The 26,973-nt window shown below is 40.0% G+C and overlaps 1 protein-coding gene and 1 long non-coding RNA gene across 6 annotated transcripts in view; one reads left to right on the forward strand and one right to left on the reverse strand.

Moving 5' to 3' along the window:
• The first annotated feature begins 2,875 nt into the window (after positions 1 to 2,875).
• Positions 2,876 to 24,889, forward strand: LOC109498354. 3 transcript variants are annotated; one of them, XR_002155141.3, is made up of 4 exons: positions 2,876 to 7,201; positions 7,606 to 7,708; positions 24,079 to 24,336; positions 24,675 to 24,889. It is a non-coding gene; the product is annotated as an uncharacterized LOC109498354 (long non-coding RNA). The 3 variants fall into 3 exon arrangements; XR_006595906.1 differs by lacking the exon at positions 24,675 to 24,889 and having other exon boundaries at positions 21,190 to 24,642; XR_006595905.1 differs by lacking the exon at positions 24,675 to 24,889 and having other exon boundaries at positions 24,079 to 24,642.
• KLHL29 (kelch like family member 29) overlaps positions 24,571 to 26,973 on the reverse strand; it is a 311,231-nt gene continuing 308,828 nt past the window's right edge. For all 3 annotated transcript variants that reach the window (XM_023252071.2, XM_023252069.2, XM_023252070.2), the window contains one exon: positions 24,571 to 26,774. In XM_023252071.2, the coding sequence (XP_023107839.1) occupies positions 26,617 to 26,774 (158 nt within the window). In that variant the 3' untranslated portion in view covers positions 24,571 to 26,616. The remainder of the gene's footprint in view (positions 26,775 to 26,973) is intronic.

The raw sequence follows: 26,973 nt of genomic DNA on the forward strand, positions 1-26,973 counted from the left end.
GGTTGCAGGTGCTCAAACTAAAGCAGCAAAAAAGCAGAAAAAGTCCCTGTCTTCATGGAGCTTAAATTCTTTTAATGCTTTTTAAAAAAAATGTTTATTATTTTTGAGAGAGCGAGTGGGGGGAGGGGCAAAGAGAGAGGGGGACAGAGGATTCGAAGTGGGCTCTGTGCTGACAACAGTGAGCCCGATGTGGGGCTTGAACCCGAAGTTGGACGCCCAACTGACTGAGCCACCCAGGCGCCCCAGCTTAAATTCTTTTAGACGTAATGTGTCATATTTCTGACATGATCGGTCAGGTTTAAGTTATTTCTAAAAAGAATTCTCTCTTTAAACATTGAATAAAGCATTTTGTTAAAAACTTGCCAGTAACTCTTCCTTTTCCTCTTTGCTTTCTTCTATTCCCCGTCTTAGTGACTAGAGCCATATCCATCAAGGATCCAAAACCTGTCATTCTAAGTTTTATCTTCTTTATGATGCATCTCCTTCTAATCATGCAGCATGTTCTGTTGATTTTTATCACTCTAAACATGCCTCCTGCTCATCACCCTTTCTCCATCTTTATCATAGCTGACTTAGTCTGGGCACTAATGCTTTTGTCTGGACTAGTTGTAATAGTCACCAATATAGGAGAATGCAAACATGGGCAAAGACATTGTGTCTGTCTTCAACAGGATTTTTACCGTATGATTTAACATTCTCATATTTACTAGACACTAGGGATTGTTCCGAGTGCTTTACAAATGCAAATTTGTAATTTTTCTTAATTTTTTGAGAACCTTTTGAGGCAGGTGTTACTATTATCCCCATCTTACAAGCCAGGTAAGCTGAGACGTAATTTGTCCAAGGCTAATTGCTACTTCACTGCCTCTTGTCAGAGTAGACAGATGCACAAGCATATTCAGTATACTGTGGCACATGTCACAATTGAGTTACGCGTAAGGTACGTGGTGTACAGAGGAGGAGTGTGCAGCCCAACCTCAAGAAAGCCTTCCCAGGAAAACTGATGCCTGAGCTGAGGCATCAAGGTAGGAAAGCCTTTCCAGGCAGAAGGAACAACAGAAGCATATACTGAAGAGTAAAATAAAATAGCGTGACGGCAGCAGGGGAAAATACAAGCGGTTCCTAATCACCAAAAGTCAGCCTTTATATAACAAAATTATTTGAGCCATGCCACTGGCCAAGCACAGTTCTTGGATTTAGACTTACAGCTGAGGACAGGACAGCAAGGTCCCGGTTCTTTGGGGGTTGATAGTCTAATGGGCAAAGAGTAAACAAGATGTTATCTCATAGTGGCCAATGCTTAGGTGATAATGAGTACAGTAGTAGTACTAGTAGCAGTAAAAACATCTGAGTGACTGGTAGGTACTATTTTAAGAATAAACCATTTAATTATCACAGTATCTGTGAGGTAAGTACTGTTGTTGGTTCCATTTGACAGAAGGGGGTACTGGAATATAATGGCTGAGCAACTTGCTCAAGGTTACAAATCTAATTAGTGTTAGCTGGGATTCTATCTTTTGTGGTTTCAGAGCTTGAATTCTTCATCAATTTATCATTAAGATGAATGATAAATTCATTTGTCCTTGCTCAGGTTTTTCTCCCCTATTAGTAAACATCTTTAAGTTGTAGAATACTGCAGAGAGTAATAAAACGTGCATGTTCCCATCATCCGGAATTAAATGTTAACAGTTTTTCATAATTGTTGCAGTTCTTTTTTTAATGAAAAAAATTCTAGATGGCATTGAAGTACCCTTCCTACCACTCCCCAGTCCCATTCCTTTTCTTCTTCTCCAGGGGGAGCCACTCTGATCACTTGAATGAACATCTTTCCTGTTTTTAATGCATTATTTGAGAAGGTAATAGTGTGGGTGTTGAAGCCAGACTCAGTCTGAGCCAGACTCAGTCTGAATCCTAGGCATGTCCCTTTATTGGCTGTGTAACATGAAGCAAGTTACTTCACCTCTCTCCACATCAGTTTATCCGTACAAAGAGGGGTGGTGATAGCACCAAGCCCATGGTGATTATTATGAGGATTATGAATTTGAATCAGCAAACACATGGTAATGCACTTAGAACAGTCCCAGGCACATAGTGTGTTCAGTATGTTTTAATCATTATTACTGTAATTATCACTATTTGTATGTATCCATAAAAATGGTTTGGGGGTTTCTTAAATGTACATCAATGGAATTATTTTACATCTTTAAAAACGTACATAGTTTTAATTTGGAAATGCATGTATGTGGTTTAAAGAATAAATTAGTTCTAGAAGGCTTGTTATAAAAACCAGTTATCCCCTGATTTCCCCTCCCTCCCCCAAAAAGGAATATTCTTCCCACAGCCAATTGTTTTCAACACCTTTAATTATTTTGGTATGCATCTCTGTGTTTCTAAATAATATTCTTACATGGCTACTTTTTTATTTTCCAGTTTTTGCCAAGATCTTGATTTCCCACCATGGAAGAGAATAGTCACACCTTTCCCCCAACACACCCACACTTCCTGCTTTCTCACCGTCCCAGTTAGTTTTAGTTTTTGTTAGATCATTGTTTGGTATGTATATGATTGTGACTATGTAAAAGCTATTGCCAGCTGAGATTTTTAGGGGAGAGTATGATTGGCTTCCTTTCCTGTACACTTTTTTTGTTATTTTCCTAGTTTTCTATTATTAACAACTATTTTGTCCCTAAAATTCGTCCCCAGAAATCCAACTGTATTTAAAAATTGTTTAACCTTTTATTTATTTTTAAGAGAGAAAGAGTGCGAGTAGGGGAGGGTCAGAGAGAGAGGGAGACACAGAATCTGAAGCAGGCTCCAGGTTCTGAACTGTCAGCCCAGAGCCCAACGCGGGGCTTCAACTTATGAGCTGCGAGATCATGACCTGAGCCGAAGTCTGCCGCTTAATCGACTGAGCCACCCAGGTGACCCAAACTCTCTATTTAATATCTTCAAAAATATAAAGTATTCTAGCATTTCATCATTTTGAGAAAGTTTGTCCAGGAGCATTCCAGTCTTTTTCACTGGTGTGTAGAAAAGGTCTTACATAGCCGTTTTCCTGGAATCTCCCTCCACACCACCCTTCACCTTTTTCTTAGTGACATTTATATCCCGTGTGCTGTTGGGTTGTCCAATGCTATTCTGATTCTTGGTACATTTTCTTGATTTTGTTTTCCTTCCTAAAGCTTTTAGGATCTTCACTTGTACCCTTATATTCTAGAATGTCATAGATATGTCTGGGTGGGTGTCTGTGCTAGTGGGCCTCTCCACTCTGGAAATTTATATCCTTCAGTTCTGGGAAATTTTCCTGAGTTATTTCTTTATGATTTGCTCACCTTGTTTTCTTTGTTCACCATTTCTACAATCACTGTTCTTTAGATATTGACCCTCCTAGACTGTTCTTTAAATTCTGCTTCCTTCCCAGTTTTTATTTGTGTGTTTAATTTTTTCAGAGCTATTTTTTCTTGATTTTTTAAAGTATCATTTTGTTCTTGTTTAATGATTGTAAAGTCACTCATTAATCTCTCTTGAGGATATTAATAATTTTTTTTCTTGGTTTTTCTTCTCCCTGCATAGACTCTTTCCTCCAAGTTGCCTTTCCTGTTTGTTTTGGCCACTGTTTAGTATTGCAGCTTTTTCTTAAGTGTTTGATAATTCTTTGCTATCTGCTCATATTAAAGAGTGGATGACTAAAAAACTGCTTTCAAAGCATTGCACAAGAATATCCAGATGGGAGAGTAGCAGGGCTTTCTCTGGAAAATACCATAAGCCCAACAGGGAATAAAGCTAAAGATAGTAACACTGGGGATTCCCAAGAAACCATCCAGCCAGATCACCTGACAAAGTTGTATAGATTAGAAATGATACATACAAAGTCAAATAAATGTTGGCTACTTCAGTGTAATTCTCTATTCTTTTAAGAACTGATCCTGAAATTTTGCAGTTTGGTTATCTCAGTTGAAATCTCTTAGCAGAAATGCCTTTGTAGATTATTTTTACAAATGATTTTGAGATTTTTGAATATACATATGTACTCCTTTTGTTTGCTCCCACCTTTGCCCTCTTAACCTCATTTTCCTTTCATTAGGCCAGTATTTTAGATCCAAGAACTCAGAGGGAATTAAAGTGTTCTTTGGAAGATTTTGTACTGAGAGCTTTTATCCCTTTAGGAGCAACAATTATCTTTAAAGTGTTTGGAGGTGATGGAGTCAAGCTTTCTTCTTAGTTTGACTTCTCTTAATGCCAACTGTGTTCCTGACAACACCTCTTGTTCCAAAAATAGAGATGACTGTTCTATATAAGACCACTTGGGTTAATGGTCCTACCATTAATGCTAATATGGCAGGTCTGAAAGCCCACACTCCAAAAGCCAGAAGACACTCTAATTTTCTTAGTGTAATTTCTGTTTCTTTCTGGAAACCTGGTGGTCTAGAATTTTTTCTAGTTAGCATTTTGATTAACAGAAGAAGCATAACTCCAGGGAAAGAAGTCCTATACTAGTTAATCCTTTTTTACTTGTTCCTGATGACTTTCAAGTCAAGAAAGATGAAGGAGGACTAGACTGGAGGAAAAAAAGGTGAGTAAAGCAGAAAAAAATTTAGTGCTATTCATATATATATATATATAAAGTGTCTTTATAAGTTAAAAAGTGTTTTGTGCCTTTCCCCTGCTACTCATCTACTGAAGATATGGAAGTTAGGAGTGTGACCATTCCATTCAGATATCTATGACAACATTGTTTTGTTTTGTTTTGTTTCTATGTAAAAAAGTAAGCTCTATCTATGCCCAATGCAGAGCTTGAACTCAAAACCCTGAGATTAAGAGTTGTATGCTCTATGGACTGAGCCAGGCACCCCCTTGATAACATGTTTTTAATGTCATGCAGCATTGTGGAGTAATTGCTAATGAGTTGCTAAGTAAGTATTGAATTTAAAAGGCCAACATTTTATTTTAGTTTTTAAAAAAGTTTATGATTTATTTTTGAGAGAGAGAGAGAGAGCACAAGCAGGGGAGGGGAAGACAGAACACACAGAATGTGAAGCAGGCTCCAGGCTCCAAGCCATCAGTGCATAGCCCAGTGTGAGGCTAGAACCCACAAACATGAGATTGTAACATGAGCCAAAGTTGGACGCTTAACCAACTGAGCCACCCAGGAGTCTCAAGGCCAACACTTTAGTAAGTTATAATAGTTTTGGGAGGTAGAGGTCAAAAAGTTAGTTTGAAAGACTGAGTAGTTTAGAATTAAATATTATATATATATATACACATACATACATACATATATATATGTGTATATATATATATACATATATATACGTGTGTATATATATATATGTGTGTGTATATATATATATAATATTTAATTCTAAATATGTATATATATATGGAAGTACGGTGGAAGATAAAGCAGTGTAAGTAGTTTGGGGTTTTGTTCTGGAGGACCAGCCTAAATACCATGTGACAATCCTTGAATGTTTTTGAACAGCACCATGACATGGTGAAAATCAAGTTTCAGAAATAATTATTTGATAAGAATGTGGAAAATAACTATTTTCTTTCAACAAGATATGTTGACTACCTACCGTTTGCTAAGTATGTGCCAGGCACTGAGGCTACAAAGCTAAGGAAAGCAGTTTCTGCCTTTGGAAGTAACTACTCTGTAGAAAAAGATATATTAAGAGAAAAAAAATTTTTTTTTAATTTAGGTAAGTGCAGTGATAATGATGTAGCTGAGATGCTATTAGATCATAGAGGAAGGGAACTTAACCTACATAGGAATTCTTGAGAAGGTTTTCTGGTGGATGTGATACCTTAATAGCATCTCAGAAAATGAAGGAATGTAGTAACAGATTTGGAAGAGCATTCCAGGCAGAGGGAACAGTATAAGAAAGACCTAGAAACAGAGGCAAACATGTTAGGTTCATACCACTATGGGCACATCTAGTTTGCTGTGTTCTAAAGCAAAGAGTAGTGTTTGAAGTTAACAAGGACTTTGTATGCCTTTCTTGTGTTCGAGGTGAGAAATGCTGCAGGCCTGAACGAGGGAATTTGTGGTAAGGATGGTGAGAAAGGGGTAGTTTCTCTCAGAAAATGAAGGGGTAAAATCATTAGAACTAAGTGATTGGATTTGGGGGATGAGAATAAAAGAGGAGCCCCAAATTGCTCTTAGATTTCTGCCTGGTATTCAGGTAGATGAGTAGCACCATTAACTGAGAATGGACAGGAGAGAGTAGCAAATCGGGAGTGAATGCAGCGTTGGACATTTTGACATTCAGGTCCAGCAGACCTTTAGATATATATCTTAATATCTTAACATATAATATCTATAATGTCTTAAATATATCTGAAGCATGGGAGAGTTCAGAATTAGAGACTTTTGGGGTCAGCTGCCCTGAGTGTCGTTTTAACCACAAGTGTGCATCAAGCCATGTCGGTGGTTCTTTGAAGCAGAGTGAAAATGGTACATAGAGGAACAGTAGTGTTTAACCAGTGGTAGAGGAAGTCTTACAAAGCAGACTGATCATAACTTGTCAAAAGCAAGACAGCCACGAGTAGTATCACAGAACTCAAGAGAAGATTTTATGTTCAAAATGAATAATATCAAATGTTCTAGTGGAGGCTAATTAAATATGTACTGAAACCTTGACAGTAGATTTGACAATTTGGTGATCTTTTTTGTTCTCAGGAAAAAGGGAAGGAGTCAGGCCATAGCTAGAGAGGTACACAGAACTGAAGAAAGGATTGTGATAAAAATGAAGACTGAGCATGTTTATATACTGAAGGTGACAGCAGCTAACGTTTACTGAAGATGTACTGGATTCCAGGCCGTCTTCTAAGGGTTTCTTGTATTAACTCATTTATTCCTCACAGTAACCCTATAAAGTAGATACTCTTTTCCTCATTTTACTAAAGAGGAGAGTTAACCACAGAGAGATTGTCACATGGCTGACAACTGGTAAAAGAGCAGAATCAGAATTTGAACCCTGGGGTTCTGACACAATAGGCCAGTTATTTACCCATATCCTATACTGCCTCCATAGAACTGTAGAGATTGTAGACATGGAGAAGAGTGGTAATTAATGGATTAAGATCAGAAAAGACTGGAGGGGATAAAGTCAGGAACATTGGTGAGAGTTTTGGTCTTGAACAGGAGTGAGGATATTTAATTCTTGAAGACCAGAAACCAGGCCTACAGGTGGAGGTGGTAAGTTTGGGGATGGGATGAGACAATTGTCAAGTTTAAGAATTTAATCACATCAAACTTTTCCCATCAAATATGTAGCTATTTATTAAATTTATACCTTGTTATTATAAAACATAAACACGGATATGGAAAACTGCTGAAAAACAAATGTATAGCTTATCATGAACTATTATAAGATACAACCATCCGCCAGGTAAAAGAAACCATCAGCCAATCCAGAAACTCTCTTTGTGTTCTATTCCAGTTAAAACCCTCTTTATTTCTCGCAGTGTTACCAGTATCTTAACATTTATGGCAATGAGGTTTTTGTTTTTCTTACAGTTTTAGCAGATGTGGGCATTTCTAAACTCCACATTTAAGTTTTTCCTTTTTTACTCTTTTGTCCTTTGAATCTCAACCTACAGATTCCTCCTCAGTCTTTTTTCCTTGTCACGAATTTGATGAAGAAACCAGGTTTCCACCTGTTGAATTTCCCAGAGTCTGGATTTTGCTGATTGAATATCTATGGTGAGGCTAATGTAATTTGTTCTTTGTGTTTCCCATGAACTGGTACTTGGATCTTCAGTTGTGCTGCCTTATATGGTAGCCACTAGCCACAAGTGTCTATTGAGCACTTGAAATGTGGCTAGTCCAAATTGAGAAGTGCTGTAAGTGTAAAATGCGCACTTACTTTAAAGATTTATTATAAAAATAATATAAAATATCATTAGTTATTTTATATTGACTGTATACTGAAATGGTATTTTGGATATTTGGGTTCAATTTGTTAAAACATAATTTCCATCTAGTTCATTTTACTCTGTGTAATGTGTTTACTAGAAAACTTAAATCTGTATATGGCTTATGTTTCTATTGGGCAGCACTGATCTAGAGGCTTAATCATTAATCAGACTCTGGTTCTACTACTTTTTGCAAGCCTACTTCGTAAGTAAGAGTGTGTTCTTTTGTTAGGCACATAGTGTCTGGTAATTTATTTTTGTGATGTTAGCAGTGATTGATACTAAATGCTTAGATATCTTAATTCATTAAAGTTTGCAAAATGGTGAGTTCCAATGAAATCGCTCCTTACTCATTTGTGATTGTGTTGTCTGTTCTGTAGGTATGATTAATACTTGATTCTTTATCTTTAATAGTTTTAGTTACTTATTTAAAAATTTTTTTTAAGTTTATTTATTTTGAGAGAGCATGCATGGGAGGGGCAGAGAGAGAGTTGGGGGGGAGAGAGAGAGAGAGAGAGAGAGAGAGAGAGAGAGAGAGAGAGAGAATGAATGAATCCCAAGCAGTCTCTACACTGTCATAGTGCGGAGCCTGATGCAAGGCTCGAACCCAAACCTTGAGATCATGACCTGAGCTGAAATCAAGAGTCAGTCTCCCAACCAACTGAGCCACCCAGGTGCCCCTATTAACTAGTTTTAAAAATGAATGATCTTCCTATTCAAAACTGATGAATTAGTTTTCTTTGCATCATTATGAATTCATAGCTTTAAACATATTTGATATAATTTAGTGCATTGTCATTAGTATGCATATTGCTGCTAAAATGTTCCCATCTATGGCCTGTGGGGAGCCTTTTCAAGTTGGTTCTGGAGTCCTTTTGACACAACTCTACTAGTCTTTATTAGCTTTTATGATTTTTTTTTTTTCCTAAAGAAAAAGTGTGCCAGTGTGAGCAGGGGAGGGGGCAGAGGGGGAGAGAGAGAGAGAGAGAGAGAGAGAGAGAGAGAGAGAGAGAGAGAGAGAGAAAGAATCTGAAGCAGGCTCGATGCCCAGTGTGGAGCCTGCCATGAGGCTCAATCCCATGATGCTGGGATCATGATATGAGCTGAAATTAAGAGTTGGATGATTAATTGACTGAAACTCCCAGGTGCCCCAGTCTTTGTTCACTTTTAAACTCTGCTGTGTCTGTAGTGATATCCCTTTTTTTGTATCTGAAATTAACAGTTTGTGGCTTCCTTTTTTTTCTTTGTTAGTCTACTTTTATTCATCTTTTAAAAAACTAATGTTTGGTTTCATGGACTTTTTCCTACTTTTTTCATTTTCAGTTTTCTGATTTATATTCCTAAGTTAATTCCTTCCTTCTGTTTGGTTTATGCTTAGTTTCTTAAACAGGAAGTTTAGATTATTGGTTTGAGACATTTTTCTTTTTTAATATGAAGATTTACTGTTAAAAACTTATAAGCAATGTTCCTTAGCTGCATCCCAAACATTTTGATATGTTGTATTTTTCCTTTTCATTCATTTAAAAATATGTTCTACTTTATCTTAAAACTTCCTCTTTGACTCCTAGATTATTTAAATTTGTATTATTTAATTTTCAAGTATTTGGGGTTTCCTAGATTTTGTGTTGATTTCTCATTTAATTCTGTTGTCAAAAAACATACTGTGTATGATTTTAATTCTTTTAAGTCTATTTTGATTTGTTTTGTTACCTTGAGTATGATCTATCTTGATTAAGTTAAAAATTTTAGCTGTTCATTTAGTTAGTAAACTCTGCACCCAACGTGGAGCTTGAACCCACAACCCTGAGATCAAGGGTCACATGCTTTACCTACCGAGCCAGGTGGGTGCTCAGTTAATATTTCGTATCAACCTTAAACAAGGTGTGTATTGTGTTGTTGGGTGGAGGGTTCTATAATGTTAGGTCACATTGGTTGCTTGTGTTGTTAAGTCTTCCGTATTCTTGCTGGTGTTCTGTCTACTTCTATCAATTACTAAGGAGTACTGAACTCTCCAACAATAACTGTGGATTTGTCTGTTTCTTTCAGTTGTGTCAGTTTTTGCTTCCTATATTGATGCTCTTTTGTTAGTTGCATACACATTTGGGATTGTTACGTCTTCTTGGTGAATTGAACGTTTTATCATTATGTAATATTCTTCTTTGTCCCTAGTAATTGTCCTTGTTCATAGTCTTCTTTGTTATTCATAGAACTACCTTAGTTGTTTTTTTAATTAGTGTTTGTGTGGTCTGTCCTTTCCCATAACTTTACTTTCTTATGTCCTAGCTTTTCATCTTTCCATACATAAAACCTCCTTGTTCAGCAAGAAATATGGCTCCCTTTATTCTGAATATGTTTATTTTCTAAATCCTTAATTACATAAAAAGTAGTTAAACCAGAGTTAACCCATACCACTGGGGAAAAAACCCTGCTAAATATTATGTTTATAGTGCTTTTGTCTTTAGTATGAGGGCATATAGTCTAAATACTATGTTCAGAAGTTACTTGGGTTAATCTCTACCTCTACCCCCATTTACCCTGCTTATATTATTTTTTGAAATAAAATATAAATTAGATTCTGGGGCACCTGGGTGGCTCAGTTGGTTAAGCTTATCTGACTTGATTTCAGCTCAGGTCATGATCTCATGGTCGTGATTCGTGAGATCAAGCCCTGCGTTGGGATCCCCACTGGACGTGGATCCTACTTAAGATTCTTATTCTCACTTCCCAACCTCCACTCATGAGCGCTCTCTCTCCCTCTCAAAAAAAAAAAGGTTAGATTCTTTTGTTTTCTTGTTTGCATTCAGTTTTAAGTTCACTCCCATCCTTATTTGTTAGAGTGTGTAAGACATCAACATACTTATAAAAGTCATAACTATTCAAAATAGTTAGATCCAGAAAAGTGTCATTGCCCCCATCCCTTCCGCCACTAATCTCATTAGTTTCTTTTTTATCTGTCTGGTGTTTCTTTTGCTAAAATAAAGTTACACATTCTTTTATCCTCTGCCCCCCTTATTCTTACACAAAAGGGAAGTTATTATAGATACTCCTTTGCACGTTGCTTTTTTTAAAAAAAATTGACTTTGTTTTGTTGCAGTTTTAGGTTTGTAGAAAAGCAGCATAAAGGACAGAGTTCCCTTATATCTCTTTACCTGCCCCCTCTTCACCAGTTTCCCCAATTATTACCATCTTCTACATCACTATGGTATATTTATTATAATTTATGAGCAAATATTGATACATTATTATTAACTAAAATCCATAGTTTACATTAGGGCTGATTCTTTCTATTGTACATTCTCTGGGTTCTGACAAATGTATGACATATATCCATCATGCAGCATCATTAGGAATCATTTCACTGAGCCCTGCAAGCCTCCTGTCTCCCCCTGATCATCCCTTGCTCCCTTCCCTGGCAACCACTGATCTTTTTTTTTAAACATTATTTTTTAAGTTTTTATTTAGTTTGAGAGTGAGAAGGAGAGCATGCACACGAGCAGAGAAGGGGCAGAGAGAGAGGGAGAGACCGAATCCCAAACAGGCTCTGTGTTGTCAGCGCAGTTTGACACAGGGTTCACTCCCACAAACTGTGAGATCATGACCTGAGCTGAAATCAAGAGAACCTTAAACTGACTTGAGCCACCCAGGCACCACCCCCCCCCCACCCCCAGTCACTGATCATTTTACTGTCTCCATAGTTTTGCCTTTTCCAGAATGTCATGGAGTGAGAATCACGTAGGATGTAGCCTTTCCAGTTTGGCGCTTTTCACTCAGCAACATGCATTTAAAGTTCCCTGGTGTCTTTTTATGGTTTGATAGCTCATTTCTTTTGAACACAATAACATTCCATTGTATGGATGTACTACAGTCTGTTACCCATTTGTCTATTGAAGGACATCTTGGTTGCTTCCAACTTTTGGCAATTTTGAATAAGGCTGCTATAAATATTCATGTGCAGGTTTTTGTGTGTACATAAGTTGGCAACTCATTGGGTAAATACCAAATATCATAATTGCTGGATTATATGGAAAGAGTATGTTTAGTTTTGTAAGAAACAGCCCAACTGTCTTCCTAAACGGCTGTACTATTTTACATTCACACCAGCAACAAATGAGAGTGAGTGCCTGATGTTCCATCTTCTCACCAGAACTTGATATCGTCAGTGTTTTGGATTTTGGCCTAATAGGTGTGTGGTAGTATCTCATTGTTCTAATTTGCAATTCTCTAATGATGTGGTGTTGAGCATCTTTTCACATGCTTATTTGCTGTCTTTATATGGAAGATGTTGGTTTAAATCTTGTGTGTGTAATATATATTTTTTAATGTTTATTTTTGAGAGGAGAGAGACAGACGGCCTGAGTGGGGGAGGGGCAGAGAGAGAGGGAGACACAGAATCTGAAGCAGGCTTGGGACTCTGAGCTGTCAGCACAGAGCTCAGTGTCGGGTTTGAACTCATGAACTATGAGATCATGACCTGAGCTGAGGTTGGACGCTTAACCAACTGCCACCCAGCTGCACCTTAAGATTTTATTTTATTTATTTATTTTTAAGTTTTTTAAATGTTTTATTTATTTTTGGGAGAGACAGAGACAGAGTGAGAGCAGGAGAGGGGCAGAGAGAAACGAAGGAGGCTCCAGGCTCTGAAATGTCAGCCCAGAGCCTGGTGTGGGGCTTGAACCCACGAACCGTGAGATCATGGCCTGAGCCGAAGTCACACCCTTCACCAGCTGAACCACCCAGGCATCCCTAAGTTTTATTTTTAAGTAGTCTCTGTACTGAACATGGAGCTTGAACTCACAACCCTGAGATTGAGAGTTGCATGTTCTACTGACTGAGCCAGCCAGGCGCCCCCCTGTATTGTTGAGTTTTAAGAGTTCTTTGTATAATTTGAATCATAGTCCTTTATCAGAGGTGTATTTTGCACATATTTCCTCCCAGTCTGTGGCTTATCTTTTCTATTCTCTTAACTGTGTCTCTGTCACTTTTTTTTTCATTTTTTTTTTTTTTTTGAGAGAGTGCAAGAACAAGTGGGGGAAGAGCAGAGAGAGAGAGAGAGAGAGAGAGAGAGAGAGAGAGAGAGAGAGAGGCCGAGGATCCGAAGCAGGCACTGTGCTGACAGCAGAGAGCCCCATGTGGGGTTCGAACTCATGAACCCCGAGATCATGACTTGAACTGGTCAGACACTTAACTGACTGACTCACCCAGGGGTGCCCCAGCTATCATTTTACTTTTAAATTTCTGTACATTATTATGTATACTTTTAATTTCTGTATACTTTTATATTTCAAGTAGGTTTCTTTTAGAAACTTGGGTCTTTCTAGTTTTTTTTTTTCCATCTCCTAGTCTCTGTTTTTAAATTGGGGTATTTAGATTATTTACATTTAACGTAATTTTTTTAAGTTTATTTTTTAAATGTTTTTTTAATATTTATTTATATTTTGAGAGACAGAGACAGAACATGAGCTGGTGAGGGGACAGAGAGAGGGGGAGTCACAGATTCTGAAGCAGGCTCCAGGCTCTGAGCTGTCAGCACAGAGCCTGATGTGGGGCTTGAGCTCATGAACCATGAGATCATGACCTGAGCTGAAGTCGGCTGCCCAACCGACTGAGCCACCCAGGCACCCCATTAAGTTTATTTTTGAGACAGAGTGTGTGTGAGCAGGGGAGGAGCAGAGAGAAAGGGAGAGAGAGAATCCTAAGTAGGCTCTGTGCTATCAGCACAGAGCCTGACTTGGGGCTCAAACTCATGCACTATGAGATCATGACCTAAGCCAAAATCTAGAGTCAGATGTTTGACCAACTGAGCCATCCAGGCACCCCCATTTAATGTAATTTTTAAAAATTGTGGTAAAATATACATAATTTACCATCTTAACCATTTTTAGGTATACAACTAGTGGTATTCAGTACATTCACTTTATTGTGCAACCATCAATCACCGCCATTCATCTCCAGAACCTTTTTTATCTTGGAAAACGTATACTTCATATAAGTAGAATCAGACGGGGCGCCTAGGTGGCTCAGTAGGTTAAATGTTGGACTTCGCTCAGGTCATGATCTTGCAGTTCATGGGTTTGAGCCCCGCACTGGGCTTTGTGCTGACAGCTCAGAGCCTGTAGCCTTCTTCACATTGTGTATCTCCCTCTCTCTCTGCTCCTCCCCCAACCCCTCAAAAAAAAATTAACATTAAAAAATTAAAAATAAAAAGTAGAATCAGACTGTATTTGTCCTTTGTGACTGGTTTATTTCACTCAGCCAGAATTTCCTTTATTTCTGAGGTTGAATACTATTCCATTGTATGTGTATATTGCGTTTTAAAAATACATTAATCGATTGGTTGGCACTTGGGTTGCTTCCACCTTCTGGTTATTGTGAATAATGCAATGAATGTGGGTATACAAATATCTCTTTGAGTCCCTGCTTTCAGTTCTTTTGGGTATATGCCCAGAAGTGGAATTGCTGGGTCATATAGTAATTCTATTTTTAATTTTTTAAAGAGCTGCCATACTGTATTCTGTCATGTTTGCACCATGTGCAACCATGATGCACCATGTAAAAACATGTTGCACCATGTAAAAACATTCCCACCAACAATTCAGAGTGGTTCTGATTCCTCCCTATCCTCATCAACGCTTGGTATTTTCTGCATTTTTGATAGCAACCATCCTAATGAGTGTGAGGTGGTTTGGATTTAACTTTTTACCTTTTCTGTTTGTCCCTCTTTTTTCCTCTTCTTTTTCTCCTTTTTTGGAGTCTTTTGGATTATTTAAATATGGTTTGGTATACCATTTTAATATATCTGTTGGTAAGAGGGATTTTGCAGATATGATTAAGGATTATCAGATGGGGCGATTATTCTGGATTATATGAGTGGGCCCAGTGTCATCACAAGGGTACTTATAAGAGGGAGGCAGGACAATCAGAGTCAGGAAAAGGAGATGTGATGACCAAGCAGAGGTTGGAGTGACATTCTCTGAAGATGGAGGGAAGGGCCACAAACCATGGCATACAGGAAGCCTCTAGAAGCTGGAAGAATCGAGGAAAAAAGATTCTTCCCTAGAGCTCCAGGAAGGAACACAGGTCTCTTGACACCTTGATTTTAGCACATTAAGACCCATTTTTTTACTTCTGGCCTCCAGAACGATAAGATAGTACATTTGTGTTGTCCTAATTCACTAAGTTTACGGTAGTTTTTTACAGCAGCAGTGGGAAAATGATACAGCTCCACATGCGCACCACCCAGGGGCCAGTCTAGGGGGCTCTGGGGGTGGTCCACATCATGGTTTGGATGTGGCCTTTGCTCTGTTGATCTGGGTCATTTCTATGCATGTGCAACTCAGGATTTCATACAGCAATTTAAAGGGCCTCATTCTCCTGCTCCCTCCTCTTTGACATCTTCTCCCACACTCTTGGGTTCCCAAGAGTCCCCTTTCCTGGTGGTCTAGATGGAAAGAGAGAAAAGAAGCTTTAGGGATTTGCCTGTTATCATCGTCACTGGTGCCATGAGGACAATTTATCACTGAGGCTCAGCTGGGTTTAGGTCTGGAGGGTCTAGAGAGAGCGTGTTCCTTCTGAGATCCTGGCTGCCCTAGAGTGTAAGCTGAGAAATACAGAAGATAAAAAGGAACCCTGGCAATTCACCACCGTGCGGGTCATTGTGTGAGTGTTGTGTTTCCTACCCAGTTCACCTGCTTTATGTGGTTTTCAGAATCCTTAGGTAATTGCTTATGTCTTTTGTCCAGGACTTGTGGTTGTCATCAGTGGGGGAGAGAGTGGGGTGTGCTCACTGAATCTTAACCAGAACCAGAAATTCTTTCGTTTCTTTGTTAACTTAAAAAAATTTCCTGCCTTTTTCCCCCTTCTGTTTGTCTTAAGGCATTACCTACTGGGTTTGTTGTTGTTGTTGTTGTTGTTAACTTTTATGTTCTTTCTACTTTAGTATACATTTCTAACGTGATCTTTTTTTCTAATTCTGATCTTTGTGTTGTTCCAGTTTTAGTGTGTGTGCTGTTGAAGCAAGCACTCTCATTCTTCCTGAGTTATTTCATATCCTTTGTGAGTTTTTCTAATTCAGGTTTATATATATTTTTTTCATTTTTCTGTTATTGTTTTGTGTCCTTTTGCTTGTTTTGAAATAGTAGGTCATAGTTTTCATGTATTTTTTAGGCATGTCTTTCTGGAGGGCTCTTACTGCCTTTAGGGGGTAGCCTTCTCCTTTTAAAGTTTCTTTTCTTGTAATATATTTATATGAGATTTCCCCTCAATCTGTTTGTTGCTCACTTTTATATGAGATTTCCTTGAACTTTTAGAAGGAAGCCTGAATTTCACAGCGCTAGAGCTCTCTCTTCTGTTATTTTTGTGAAGTGCTTAAAAAAATTTTTTTTTTAATCTTTATTTCTGAGAAAGAGAGACAGAGTGTGAGCGGGGGAAGAACAGAGAGAGGGAGACACAGAATCAAGAGCAGGGTCCAGGCTCCAAGCTGTCAGCACGGAGCCCACTGCGGGGCTCGAACTCATGAACTATGAGATCATGACCTGAGCCAAAGTCAGACTCTTAACTGACTGAGCCACTCAGGTGTCCCGGTGAAATGTTAAATATAGGGCTGCTTACTCTCTGAAATCTCTTGACTTGGTTCTGTCTCCTACTTTTATCTGGGTCTCTCTTTCTTTGGTCCCTGTGTTGTTCAGTTTAGACTCTGTCCCTAGTAGCTTTGTCTCCATGGGGTGTGGTCCCGAAAGGGGGCTTTGGCATATTGTTTTTGAGGATTCACAAGGCTCACGTGTGCACAGAACCTTGCCCTCACCTGAGGACTGCAAGGCTTCTAGGCTCAGGTGCCCTTAGTTCTGCCCCCAGCTCTCCAGTGAACGCCTGTGGGCGTTCTTAATTCCATTAGATGCCCATGGTTCTCCTCTTCACATATGGACCATCGTCTCACAGATGTTAGTGGTTTGATCCTACCCACTTGGGATTGGGGGTTCCAGAGATTCCTTGTTACTTAGTTTTATTTTAGATGTTATTCATGAGTCTGTGAATTTTTCATTGTGGTTTCTCTGTTGTCAATGGGCTATTCAGGAAGATTAAAAAAAAACTGTACTGCCTTTGTTACCATCCTCCACCTCAGTTGTTTTTTTGCAAAGGGATGCTCTTCTGCCAAGAGAGAGGGATTCTTTTTTTTTTTTTTTTTTTTTTTTTTACTGTTTATTTTTGAGAGAGACAGAGTGTGAGCAGGGCAGATAGAGAGAGAGGGAGACACAGAATCTGAAGCAGGCTCCAGGCTCTGAGCTGTCAGCACAGAGACTGATGCAGGGCTCGAACTCACAGACCACGAGATCATGACCTAAGCTGAAGTTGGACGTTTAACCTACTGAGCCACCCTGTGCCCCAAGAGTGAGGGGTTCTAATTAGGAAACAAGGGGGAAAGTGAAGGTCTGCAGTAGTCGCTGGTGGAAATAGGAAGGAGCCTCAGGAACAATGAGAAAAAGGTGTGGGCACCATGTATAAGTCATGGCACCAGCCTATGTAAATGTGGGTTTTTATCTCCTTGTAGTATTACCCCAAATAAAGCCTCAGAGGAGGCTGATAGTTAGATTGGGATTACAGTTAGGATTGTAGTTTTGCCTTGTTGGTCTGATTGAAGGACCAGAATGTTAGGTCCTTGAGATAACTTCTGGAAGAGGCATTCCATTCCTGGGTATGAACTTGGGAGACAATGGAAAGAATCTAGGAACTGAACATCTGTAATGAAACTAAAGAGCAAATATAGAAGGGGAACCATGTGAATGTGCTAGAAGGAGAATTTTGTCAGAGCTAGAGTTTAAAATGTCTTAGGTAGAACAGATACAGGTTTAAAAAAAGGGTCCAGTGTCAGGTGCAGCTTCAAAAATTTCATCCTTGTAGGTTATCAAACACTCTGGAATTTCCAGTTTCTCAACAAATGGTAAATCAGTAGGCATTACTCTTTGAGAGCCACATGTAAAACCACAGGCTTAAAAAACTTGTGGAACTATTAATAAAAAACACATGAATAATCTGAATCATGTGTCTGTGGCTATCTACACAGGGCTTAGAGCTTTCCTAACGTTCTCATTATGGCAACAAAGCAAAGTTAATTTTGATGTGAGATAGCATTATTTCTAAACAGTGCATACAGTTACTTTGCTTATAGCATAAAGTTCCTTGGGAAAGTGTTGGAAATTAATTACAAATTTCTATTTTAGCATTTTCATGAGTGCAAAGTAGTTTAACAAGACTTCACAACAGAATATCCCTTTAAAAAGAAATGTGACAATCCACAAGTAACACTGTACTTATTATATTACTGAAATGTATTTGTGGTGGGAAGTCTCAAATTACTTCACATATTTAAAGGAAACCTCAGTAAGCTGTCAGTTCTGTAGTTTACCACGGTTTAATAAGGACATTTCTTTAATAAGATTATGTTTAAAATGGAGTTGGTAGCAAAGAAAGGAGTAATTGCCTATCACACTATAAAAAATCAGTTTCACATCTTTGGAATATTTCTTTACACTAATTTCCACATTGTTTGAACTTAAATGTATATACACAGAATAAAAAAAGCAAAAGATCATCAAAAAGCACTTTTTTTCTCCCAGATGCTGAAGTTTTATACTGGAATTAGATGAAAATTTATCTCACTGTTACCACAAATGTTAATCTAAACACAAATATTAAATCATATTTTTGTTTTATTAGTTTTAATGAGAATAGTGGAATTAGAAAATTTCAGTGTTGTTTGAACAAGTGATTTCTCTGTTCCCTGATCTCTGATAGATACAGTCCCCTTGTTGAGAGGATTGTCATGTTGTTCAAAATAAATAAATTAATAAAGTACAAAATGCCTGAGAATCTTTTCCAGGAATTGTCAGGTCATGCATTTGCAACTATCACTGAATATAGTGGGTTGGGTATTTTAGTTGTGTAGAGTGGTTAAAGTGTAACTGTTTATTTTGGTCTTAAAAAAAAGTTTTTTTAATTATTTTTGAGAGAGAGCACGAGTTGGGGAGGGGCAGAGAGAGAGGGAGACACAGAATCTGAAGCAGGTTCCAGGCTCTGAGCTGTGGGCACAGAGCCGGATGCAGGGCTTGAACTCACGGACCGTGAGATCATGACTTGGGCTGAAGTTGTCTGCTTAACTAACTGATCCACCCAGGCACCCCTATTTCAGTCTTTTTATATTACAGTATAAGAGATGCTGAAATCTTTTTGGCACTTAGAAAATTGTAGTGAAACATATTTTGCTGTATTCAGAAAAAGGATTTGTTGACTTCAAAGAATACTGATCTGCTAACATACAAAAATTTATCAACTTAAGAAACATTTTGAGAATTCTAAATCAGAATTTGCTTCTGAATCTTTCACAATATTACCTTTACTTGCTCTTGTGCTACTCTCAAAGATGAGGGTCAGATGTATTGACTCCAGAATCCCATGTGACTATTTGAGCTTATATCATAATTTTCGAAGAGAAGTTTTCCAGGGCATGGGGGGCAATTTGTTGCCACATAAGTTTGGAAAACATTGCCTGTGTATCCATTGTAGTAAAATTGGAATGAATGTTAGTCTGTTTTTGACCCTGAGAAGTACTATAGTAGAAGCCTGTTTAACCTTGTTTTGCCTAGCATTTCCCAAATTTATTTAAAAATTTTTTTTTCAACGTTTATTTATTTTTAGGACAGAGAGAGACAGAGCATGAACGGGGGAGGGGCAGAGAGAGAGGGAGACACAGAATCGGAAACAGGCTCCAGGCTCCGAGCCATCAGCCCAGAGCCTGACGGGGGCTCGAACTCACGGACCGTGAGATCGTGACCTGAGCCAAAGTCGGACACTTAACCGGCTGAGCCACCCAGGCGCCCCAAGCGTCTGACTTTTGATTTCGGCTCAGGTCATGCCCTCACAATTCATGAGATCCAGCCCCGCGTCCGACTCTGTGCTGTCAGCACAGAGCTTGGGATTCTGTCTTTCCCTCTTTCTCTGCCCCTCTCCTGCAGTCTTTTTCTCTCTCTCTCAAAATAAATAAATAAATAAATATTTTTAAAAATGTCCTGATAACTTTGTTTCATTTGTTGGTTATCTTTTTTGTATAAGCTGGAATGTTGGATGCTTTATTCAGACAGGAGTAGTCTAGCTTCAGGGAGCCTAAAGGCCAGTAGGAAAGATTAAACACATGTACCAAGTAATGAGACTGCTTGCTGGAGTTGTCATTTTAGCATTGTTCAAATTTTTTTTTTTTTTTTTGGAATGCCATTATGTTTAAAAAAAATTTTTTTTCAACGTTTATTTATTTTTGGGACAGAGAGAGACAGAGCATGAACGGGGGAGGGGCAGAGAGAGAGGGAGACACAGAATCGGAAACAGGCTCCAGGCTCCGAGCCATCAGCCCAGAGCCTGACGCGGGGCTCGAACTCACGGACCGCGAGATCATGACCTGGCTGAAGTCGGACGCTTAACCGAATGCGCCACCCAGGCGCCCCTCCCAAATTCATTTAATCTCAAAATCTTGAACAGTATACAAAAGTTTATAGCAGCATAATTCTTAATGGTTAAAATGTGGAAGCAACTCAAACATCTATCAACTAATGAATGGATAAACATTAAAAACAATTTTTTTAAAAGTAACCTCTCTGCCCAAGGACTTGAACTCATGACCCTGAGATCAAGAGTCACATGCTCTACCAACTGAGCTGGCCAGGTGCCCCCAGATGTATCTGTTTTTATGTATATCCACTTAATATACCTGTTCAGTGGAGTACTGGCCATAAAAAGGAATGATCTACACTACAACATACGTGAATCCGGAGAACACTATGCTGAGTGAAAGAAGCCAGAGACAAGAGACCACGTATTGTATGATTCCATCTATATGACGTGTCCATAATAGGCAAATTCTAAGAACAGAAAGTAGATTAGTGGTAACCATGCACTGGCAGTGGGGAAAGTGGAGAGTGACTACTAGTGGATTCAGGTTTCTTTTTGCGATGATGAAAATGTTCTCCAGTTGAGTAGGGGTGATGGTAGCTCAACTCTGCATATACTAAAAGCCACTGGATTGTATACTTTAAAAGGATGAGTTTTAGCGTATGTGAATTATATGTCAATAAAGTTGTTATTTAAAAAATAACTGGAAGAAAGAGGCTATAGCGACGACTAAGGCAAGAAGTCATGAGGGCTTAAAAATAAGGCAGTGGCAATGGAGAGGTACTGGAGAGTGGAGGGGTGAAATGTAGAGTCTCAAAGACTGACTTTTACCTGCAGGGATGCAAAGTCCCCAGGCTGAAGCCCTAAGCAGAAAGGCTGATGGATCCCATGGTGCACAGGTTTGCACTAGCAGTGGCTAGTTTCACCAAGAATGAAGGAGTTCTATACACATGGTAAATAAAAATGCTTTAACAAAAGCTGTTGCTTCTTTAGTCATCTATAGACAACAGGGATGGCCAAAACATTATGCAGAATCATAGCCTTGCCTTTATAGTTTTCAGAACTCAAAACATTTTTCTTGCTGCCAGTAGAGTTTGAGTAATCTGTCACTACTCATCAGGATGAAGTGCCCTGTGGGGGAAGGTAAGAGGGTATGGCCCTTGCCTGCTGAGAACATAGTCTTATCGACCTAGTATGATCTACTCAAAGGCTGTCCTCATCTTTCACGAGGAAGGACACTCAAGTGATCTGCCAAATGTTAGAGGATAACAGAGCACGTGGATTATAAATTTGGGAAGGTAAACACAGGTTCCTGGATGGTCTCATTTTTGCCATCATGCGATAAAGGCAGACTCTTAGAGTCGGCTCCACATTTCAGACCCTTGACCCAGGTGGGAGAACAGTTGAACCTACTTCTTGGATGCCAAGGTCATGATATGCCCTTTGTAGCTGAGGATGGTGCAGCCTAAGTACGAATGCTGTTCCTCCCTTTCCTTTCCTCTCTCAGGCCCTGGGTTGTGGTCAGCAAGAACATTAGGAACCCCTTGAGAGTTTATTGCAGAGTGAATGCTCACAGGAGTTTCAAATGAGGCAGCAGTGGATGGTCTGATACCTGCTTTCAGTGGGCTCTTTCCTTCCCCCAGAACCATTTCCTGTGCGGACATTCTCGCAAGGCGTAGGGAAATTTGCTTCTCAAGAGGGCCATGTCTAACACAGAGCGGCATGTCTATCGTATTAACAGAGTTCCTTTTCTTAGTACAGATTTTGGAGATGGCTTGGGGAAAAGGAAGGAGCCTTAGTCTTAGAGTCATAGGAGCTATTTAAGTCCAGGCAGCCTTGACGAGGCCATGTGATGTAGCACAGGCTCTCCGGAGTTTCACTGAGTGGGGTTTGAATGCCAATGTGCCTTAGACCAGACTCTGTTTCACGTCTGAAGCCTGTGGTGCAGGGATAGCCACCTGCAGGATTGTTAGGAGGAATAGATATGATAATGTATGGAGAGTACTTGGGGTGTGGCAGGACTGTTAGTGCATTCAGGTCGCTTTTCTAAGATTATTTCCTCTTGAAGAGTGAAGATGATGCCCTATGATGTTTAGGGTAGTTGAGAGAATAAAATAATGTATGCAGTTATGCTACACAAATATAGTATTGAGATTAGAGAAGCCCTTCACAAGGATCTTGGTAACCCATTCCAGATTTTTAGCACTCATCCATTCATCCTTACATCGAACTAGAATATTTCCTTCTTTATTACTGTCCTTTTTTTTTTCTTGACCTTCCAAGAATGTGAAGTTCATTTGCTTCATGAAAATCTTCATGCCCTGAAAGATATAATCCCTTCACTCCTAGCCTTTAGGTTTGAAAAAACCAATCTTGATTATTACTGGCAATTTTCTTATCTGTAATTACTTGTTTCTTTATTCTAAACTCTAACTTTTCCATTGCTTATGGTGGCCAAAACAGGAAATAATCGAGAATTTCTCAGACTAAAACATGGGGGAAAGATTACTTTCTGTCCCCGGTTCCCCATTAAAATATCTATATCTGTATCTTTATTATAAAAGTAACATCTCTTTGTATACATTTTGGAAAAGAGAGAAGGAAAACAGCCCATAATTGCATCAGTACAACTAATAGTTTCATGACTGCACATCTGGCTATTTTTATATACATATTTTATGTATCTTTATAGCTTATATATCTTTGTACATATCTTACATAATCACAGTCATATACAAATATGAATCTTACAGTGTGGTGTATAATGCTGCTTGTCTTTGGTGGCTATCTTGTAGAATTGTAAGGATTCAATGCGCTAAGTGCTTAGCACAGTGTCTGGCATAAAGTTAGTGTCAGTAGGTGGGAGGTAGTTATTGTAGGACATTTCCTGATGGATGCACAGAAGTGGATTTACTGGGTCAGATACTTTTTAGGCTCTTGATACATGCCACCTGCCACGTTGCTTTCTAGAAGCCATTTCAGTTCATAGAACCCTTGGCACTAGTGAGTTTCACTGCTCCTTATCAGCATTTAGAGCTCTCCCAGTACCTCTCCCCCTTTTATTTTTAGATTAGGGAAGCTAATTTAGTAGGTGAAAATGGTACCTCATTGTCTAAGTTTCATTCTTTGATAACTACCAACCTGTCTTATATTTACTAGCAATGTTTCCTCTTGTAAGGTCGATGATCTGTTAAACAATTGGAATCACTTAATGTTTTCTTATTGAATTATGTAGGCTCGTCAGTAAAGATATTAATCCCTTGTCATATGGATTGCAAATATTTTTCCCGACTGTTTCCTTATTTTGGCTATGATTTTTTTAAATTTGCGCATGCACATACACACACGCGCATGCGCGCGCGCGCGCACACACACACACACACACACACACACACACACACACACACACACAACGCGGTCCATCTCTTCTGTGCCTGAGTCTTGCCAGGTCTGATGGTAGTACCTTGAGTTCAACAGGGGAGACTCCTCCCATAGTTACATGGGCTTCTAATAACATGTGTTTTTTTTTTTTTTCTTTTACACATATCTTTTATGGTAAGAGTAAACAGACTCTTCATAGGCCCAGAGAACACGTTTTCCTTGATATAGGGAAATTAAGTAGAGAGGGAAGGAGCTCACTAGACTATCGCTTGGTTTTTATAACAGGTTATAATTTCAGCTCTTCGTGACTGGAATCTTCTACACATTTTCCGTCTTTTCCTCTAGGACTGGTGTTTCTGAAGATACCATTGCAGATACCTATTTGGCAAGTGTGTGTTCTACCAATATAGGCCCTACCCGAGTTCCCTGAAGAACTCCCACTACCACCTACCCTCATCCACCGTCTTCACATGTTTTCTCGCAAGAAGATGCCAGGTCTTCGTGAGATCTGGGGGTTAAGGGCATGGGGCTCTTTGCCTGGATGAAATGCTGGTGAATCTACCTTCTCCTACTACTCTGTTCAACTTCCTTCCCTGCAAGAGAGTGAGCAGTCATCCCTTGCCCCCGGGGAAGCCTTGTGTGGATATCCTTAGTAGAGCAGAGTCGGTCTGCGGGTTCCCTTGCCAAGGAGTCCTGTCCTTTCTAATCATCAAGACCTGTACTAAAGGCTCCGAGAGAGCCCAGACAGCTGATGTGTGAGAGCAGGAGCAGGCCTGCACGGACTTCCTCATCACTGTGGCCATCAATGCACACAAAGGCATTCCACTGGCTTCTGAGTCTAGATCTATAAATATATTTATTATAATATAACAAGAACTTAACAATAAACATATACTATGTACAATACCATTACAGAGAACCCTGTTTTGTATCATTCACAGAAATAGCCAGTGTTGCTCCAGTGTGATAGATGAGGAGAGAAGCGGAATTTCAATGTCGTCTGTGTTGAGTCTCGCTGACCACTAACGCCTCCTTTGGAGGCAGACGCACGCCAACGCTAACATCGGCCCTGCCCCAGGCAGTTAGAGATTTGTGCTCCGGTCCTTGGGTTCACACTTGCACCCTGTTTGACATAAATACTTTAAATGACATACAACGTATGTAGTTTTGTGCTTATTACTTTTTAAAAGAATAAATAATAGTAAAAACTGCATAAACGAAGCTCGGTATCTTGTCCAAGTGGGAGCCACACTTGTAGTGCTAGAAGTTGATGCCCGACATTAGAACTGGAATTTTGTGTCATCAAATACCGAAAGATGGAAAGCACGTCCTGTCCTGTCCTTTTCTCCTTAGAAATGGTTTTTATTATGAAATGACGGCAAGTTGACTTCCCAGATATAAAAATGGCGAATGCGTATTTGGTACCAACTTCAACTAAACAAGCGCAGTGGTGGCGGCTTTCTTCTTGCCCTGGAATGGAAACTGGTCACCGCGTGAGGTTTGAGGGTCTGAGGACTGGCAGGAAGGCCTTTCTCTCATGAGCCACGGTGTGACCTCCCTCCTGGCTCCCCTTTCTCTGGTTAAAATGCTACAGGAGGAGTGATTCTGCTCATGCCCCTCAGGCCGTGGCTGTCATGGCTCGTCTACGAAGGCTGTCCCTATCCTGAGAGCTCTTGTGGCAGGTGCCTTAATATATAGCTATAAATATCAAAAATAGTCTCCTGTGCTTTGTAGACATTTATTCTCCCTCCCTCCCTTCCTCCCTTCCTACCCGGCCTGGGTCCTCAGCTTGACCTCATGGAGGGAGCTGGACTGGTGTCATGAGCCAGAACTGGTTTCCTTCTAGAACAGAATCTTCCTTGACAGTGCCTCCATGAGGCACAGCTCTTAATGGGGCTGTCTGGGAGTTACATTTTTTAAAAAATAAAACGGGGGTATTCACCCCCACCCAGGAGAGATCCTCTATTCTGCACGTAGAAAAAATTAGAGCAAATGCCCCACTCCGGCACTACCTGCGAAGAGCTTTGGGAATTCCTGCATTATCCCTCTCATGGCCTCCTCCTTCTCTCAGTACTTAAAAATAGCCTTTTTGTTTATCAAGAAAATGCCTTGGAAATCTAAATAATTCATATCGGACAAGAGAAAGCTAGCACGGTCACCTGTCCTCCAGCAAAAACAAGGTAGAGAAACCCGTGAAGGACAAAGGTTCTCCCAGCTGTCCCTAGGCTGCTCCCTGCGCTGTGGCTCCGGCCACATCTGGCTCTGCACGGGCGGCTGGACTCGTCCTCAGCCCAGCAGGGACCAGCAGGGACCTCCCAGGCCTTGTGCAGCACAGTATTGTCCCTTCTCTTCTCTCGGCCACTGAAAAGTGTAGATTGGTTAAAAACAAAAGTAGGAATCAAAGTGATAAGGACACTTTGATCTTATTCCAAGAGAGCCTGACACCTAATATTGTCATAGGATAACTGATCTATGGTTGTGTAGGGATCAAGCTTGCTCTGCAGGAAGGAAAAATCAGCTTCTCTCTCCCAGTTGAAAAAATATGTGAAACTCTATTGCACCGGGCAGAGTGAGCGCCTCCGTTCAGAGCAAGTGCCTTTGCAGGAGCCCCCCCCAGCCCTCGGCCCAGCTCCTCGGATGGTTGTGGTTCCTGCTGCTCGGAGCGCTATGCCCCCGTTTCCCCCAAAGGCGAGGATGATTTTCTACATTCAATGTAGAGAGTATTCAAAATGTTTAGCGCAGTGATTTCTTCGATTGTGTCTATCGGCCTCTTATTGGTGTTGCTGAACATTGATCACCGTGAGTAGCATCTGCCTCACCCGACTTGTCCAGACTCGACGTGGGCTTTCTGCCGATGTCAGCCGCTTTGAATATATTTCTTTATCACAACGCAGCCGTGTCTGAACACAGGGCAGGGCATGTGGGGGAGTAGGGTCCACGTGTTGGTCGCGGGCTCATAGGCTTCCATGTTGCCCAGGGCAGGCCCCTCACTGCTAACAATGCCGCCAGTTGCATAAATCTTGCCATCAAGCACCACGGCGCTGTTGGGGAAAGTGGGGGGGGGGGGGGGGGGAGAATTAGCCATTCAGCTTCCACCTTGGACCTGGAGATGGATTCTTAATACCCTGTCCTGGTGCAAGCTGCCTCTCCCACCTTGTGCAAGACTCTCTGCCCTGTGACCCAAGCTGGTATAAGAAAAACACCTTTCCTGTAGGGCCCGTCTACAGGATGGGTAGCGTG

Source organism: Felis catus, chromosome A3 (genome assembly GCF_018350175.1).
Source record: "Felis catus isolate Fca126 chromosome A3, F.catus_Fca126_mat1.0, whole genome shotgun sequence".
Lineage (NCBI taxonomy): Eukaryota > Metazoa > Chordata > Mammalia > Carnivora > Felidae > Felis > Felis catus.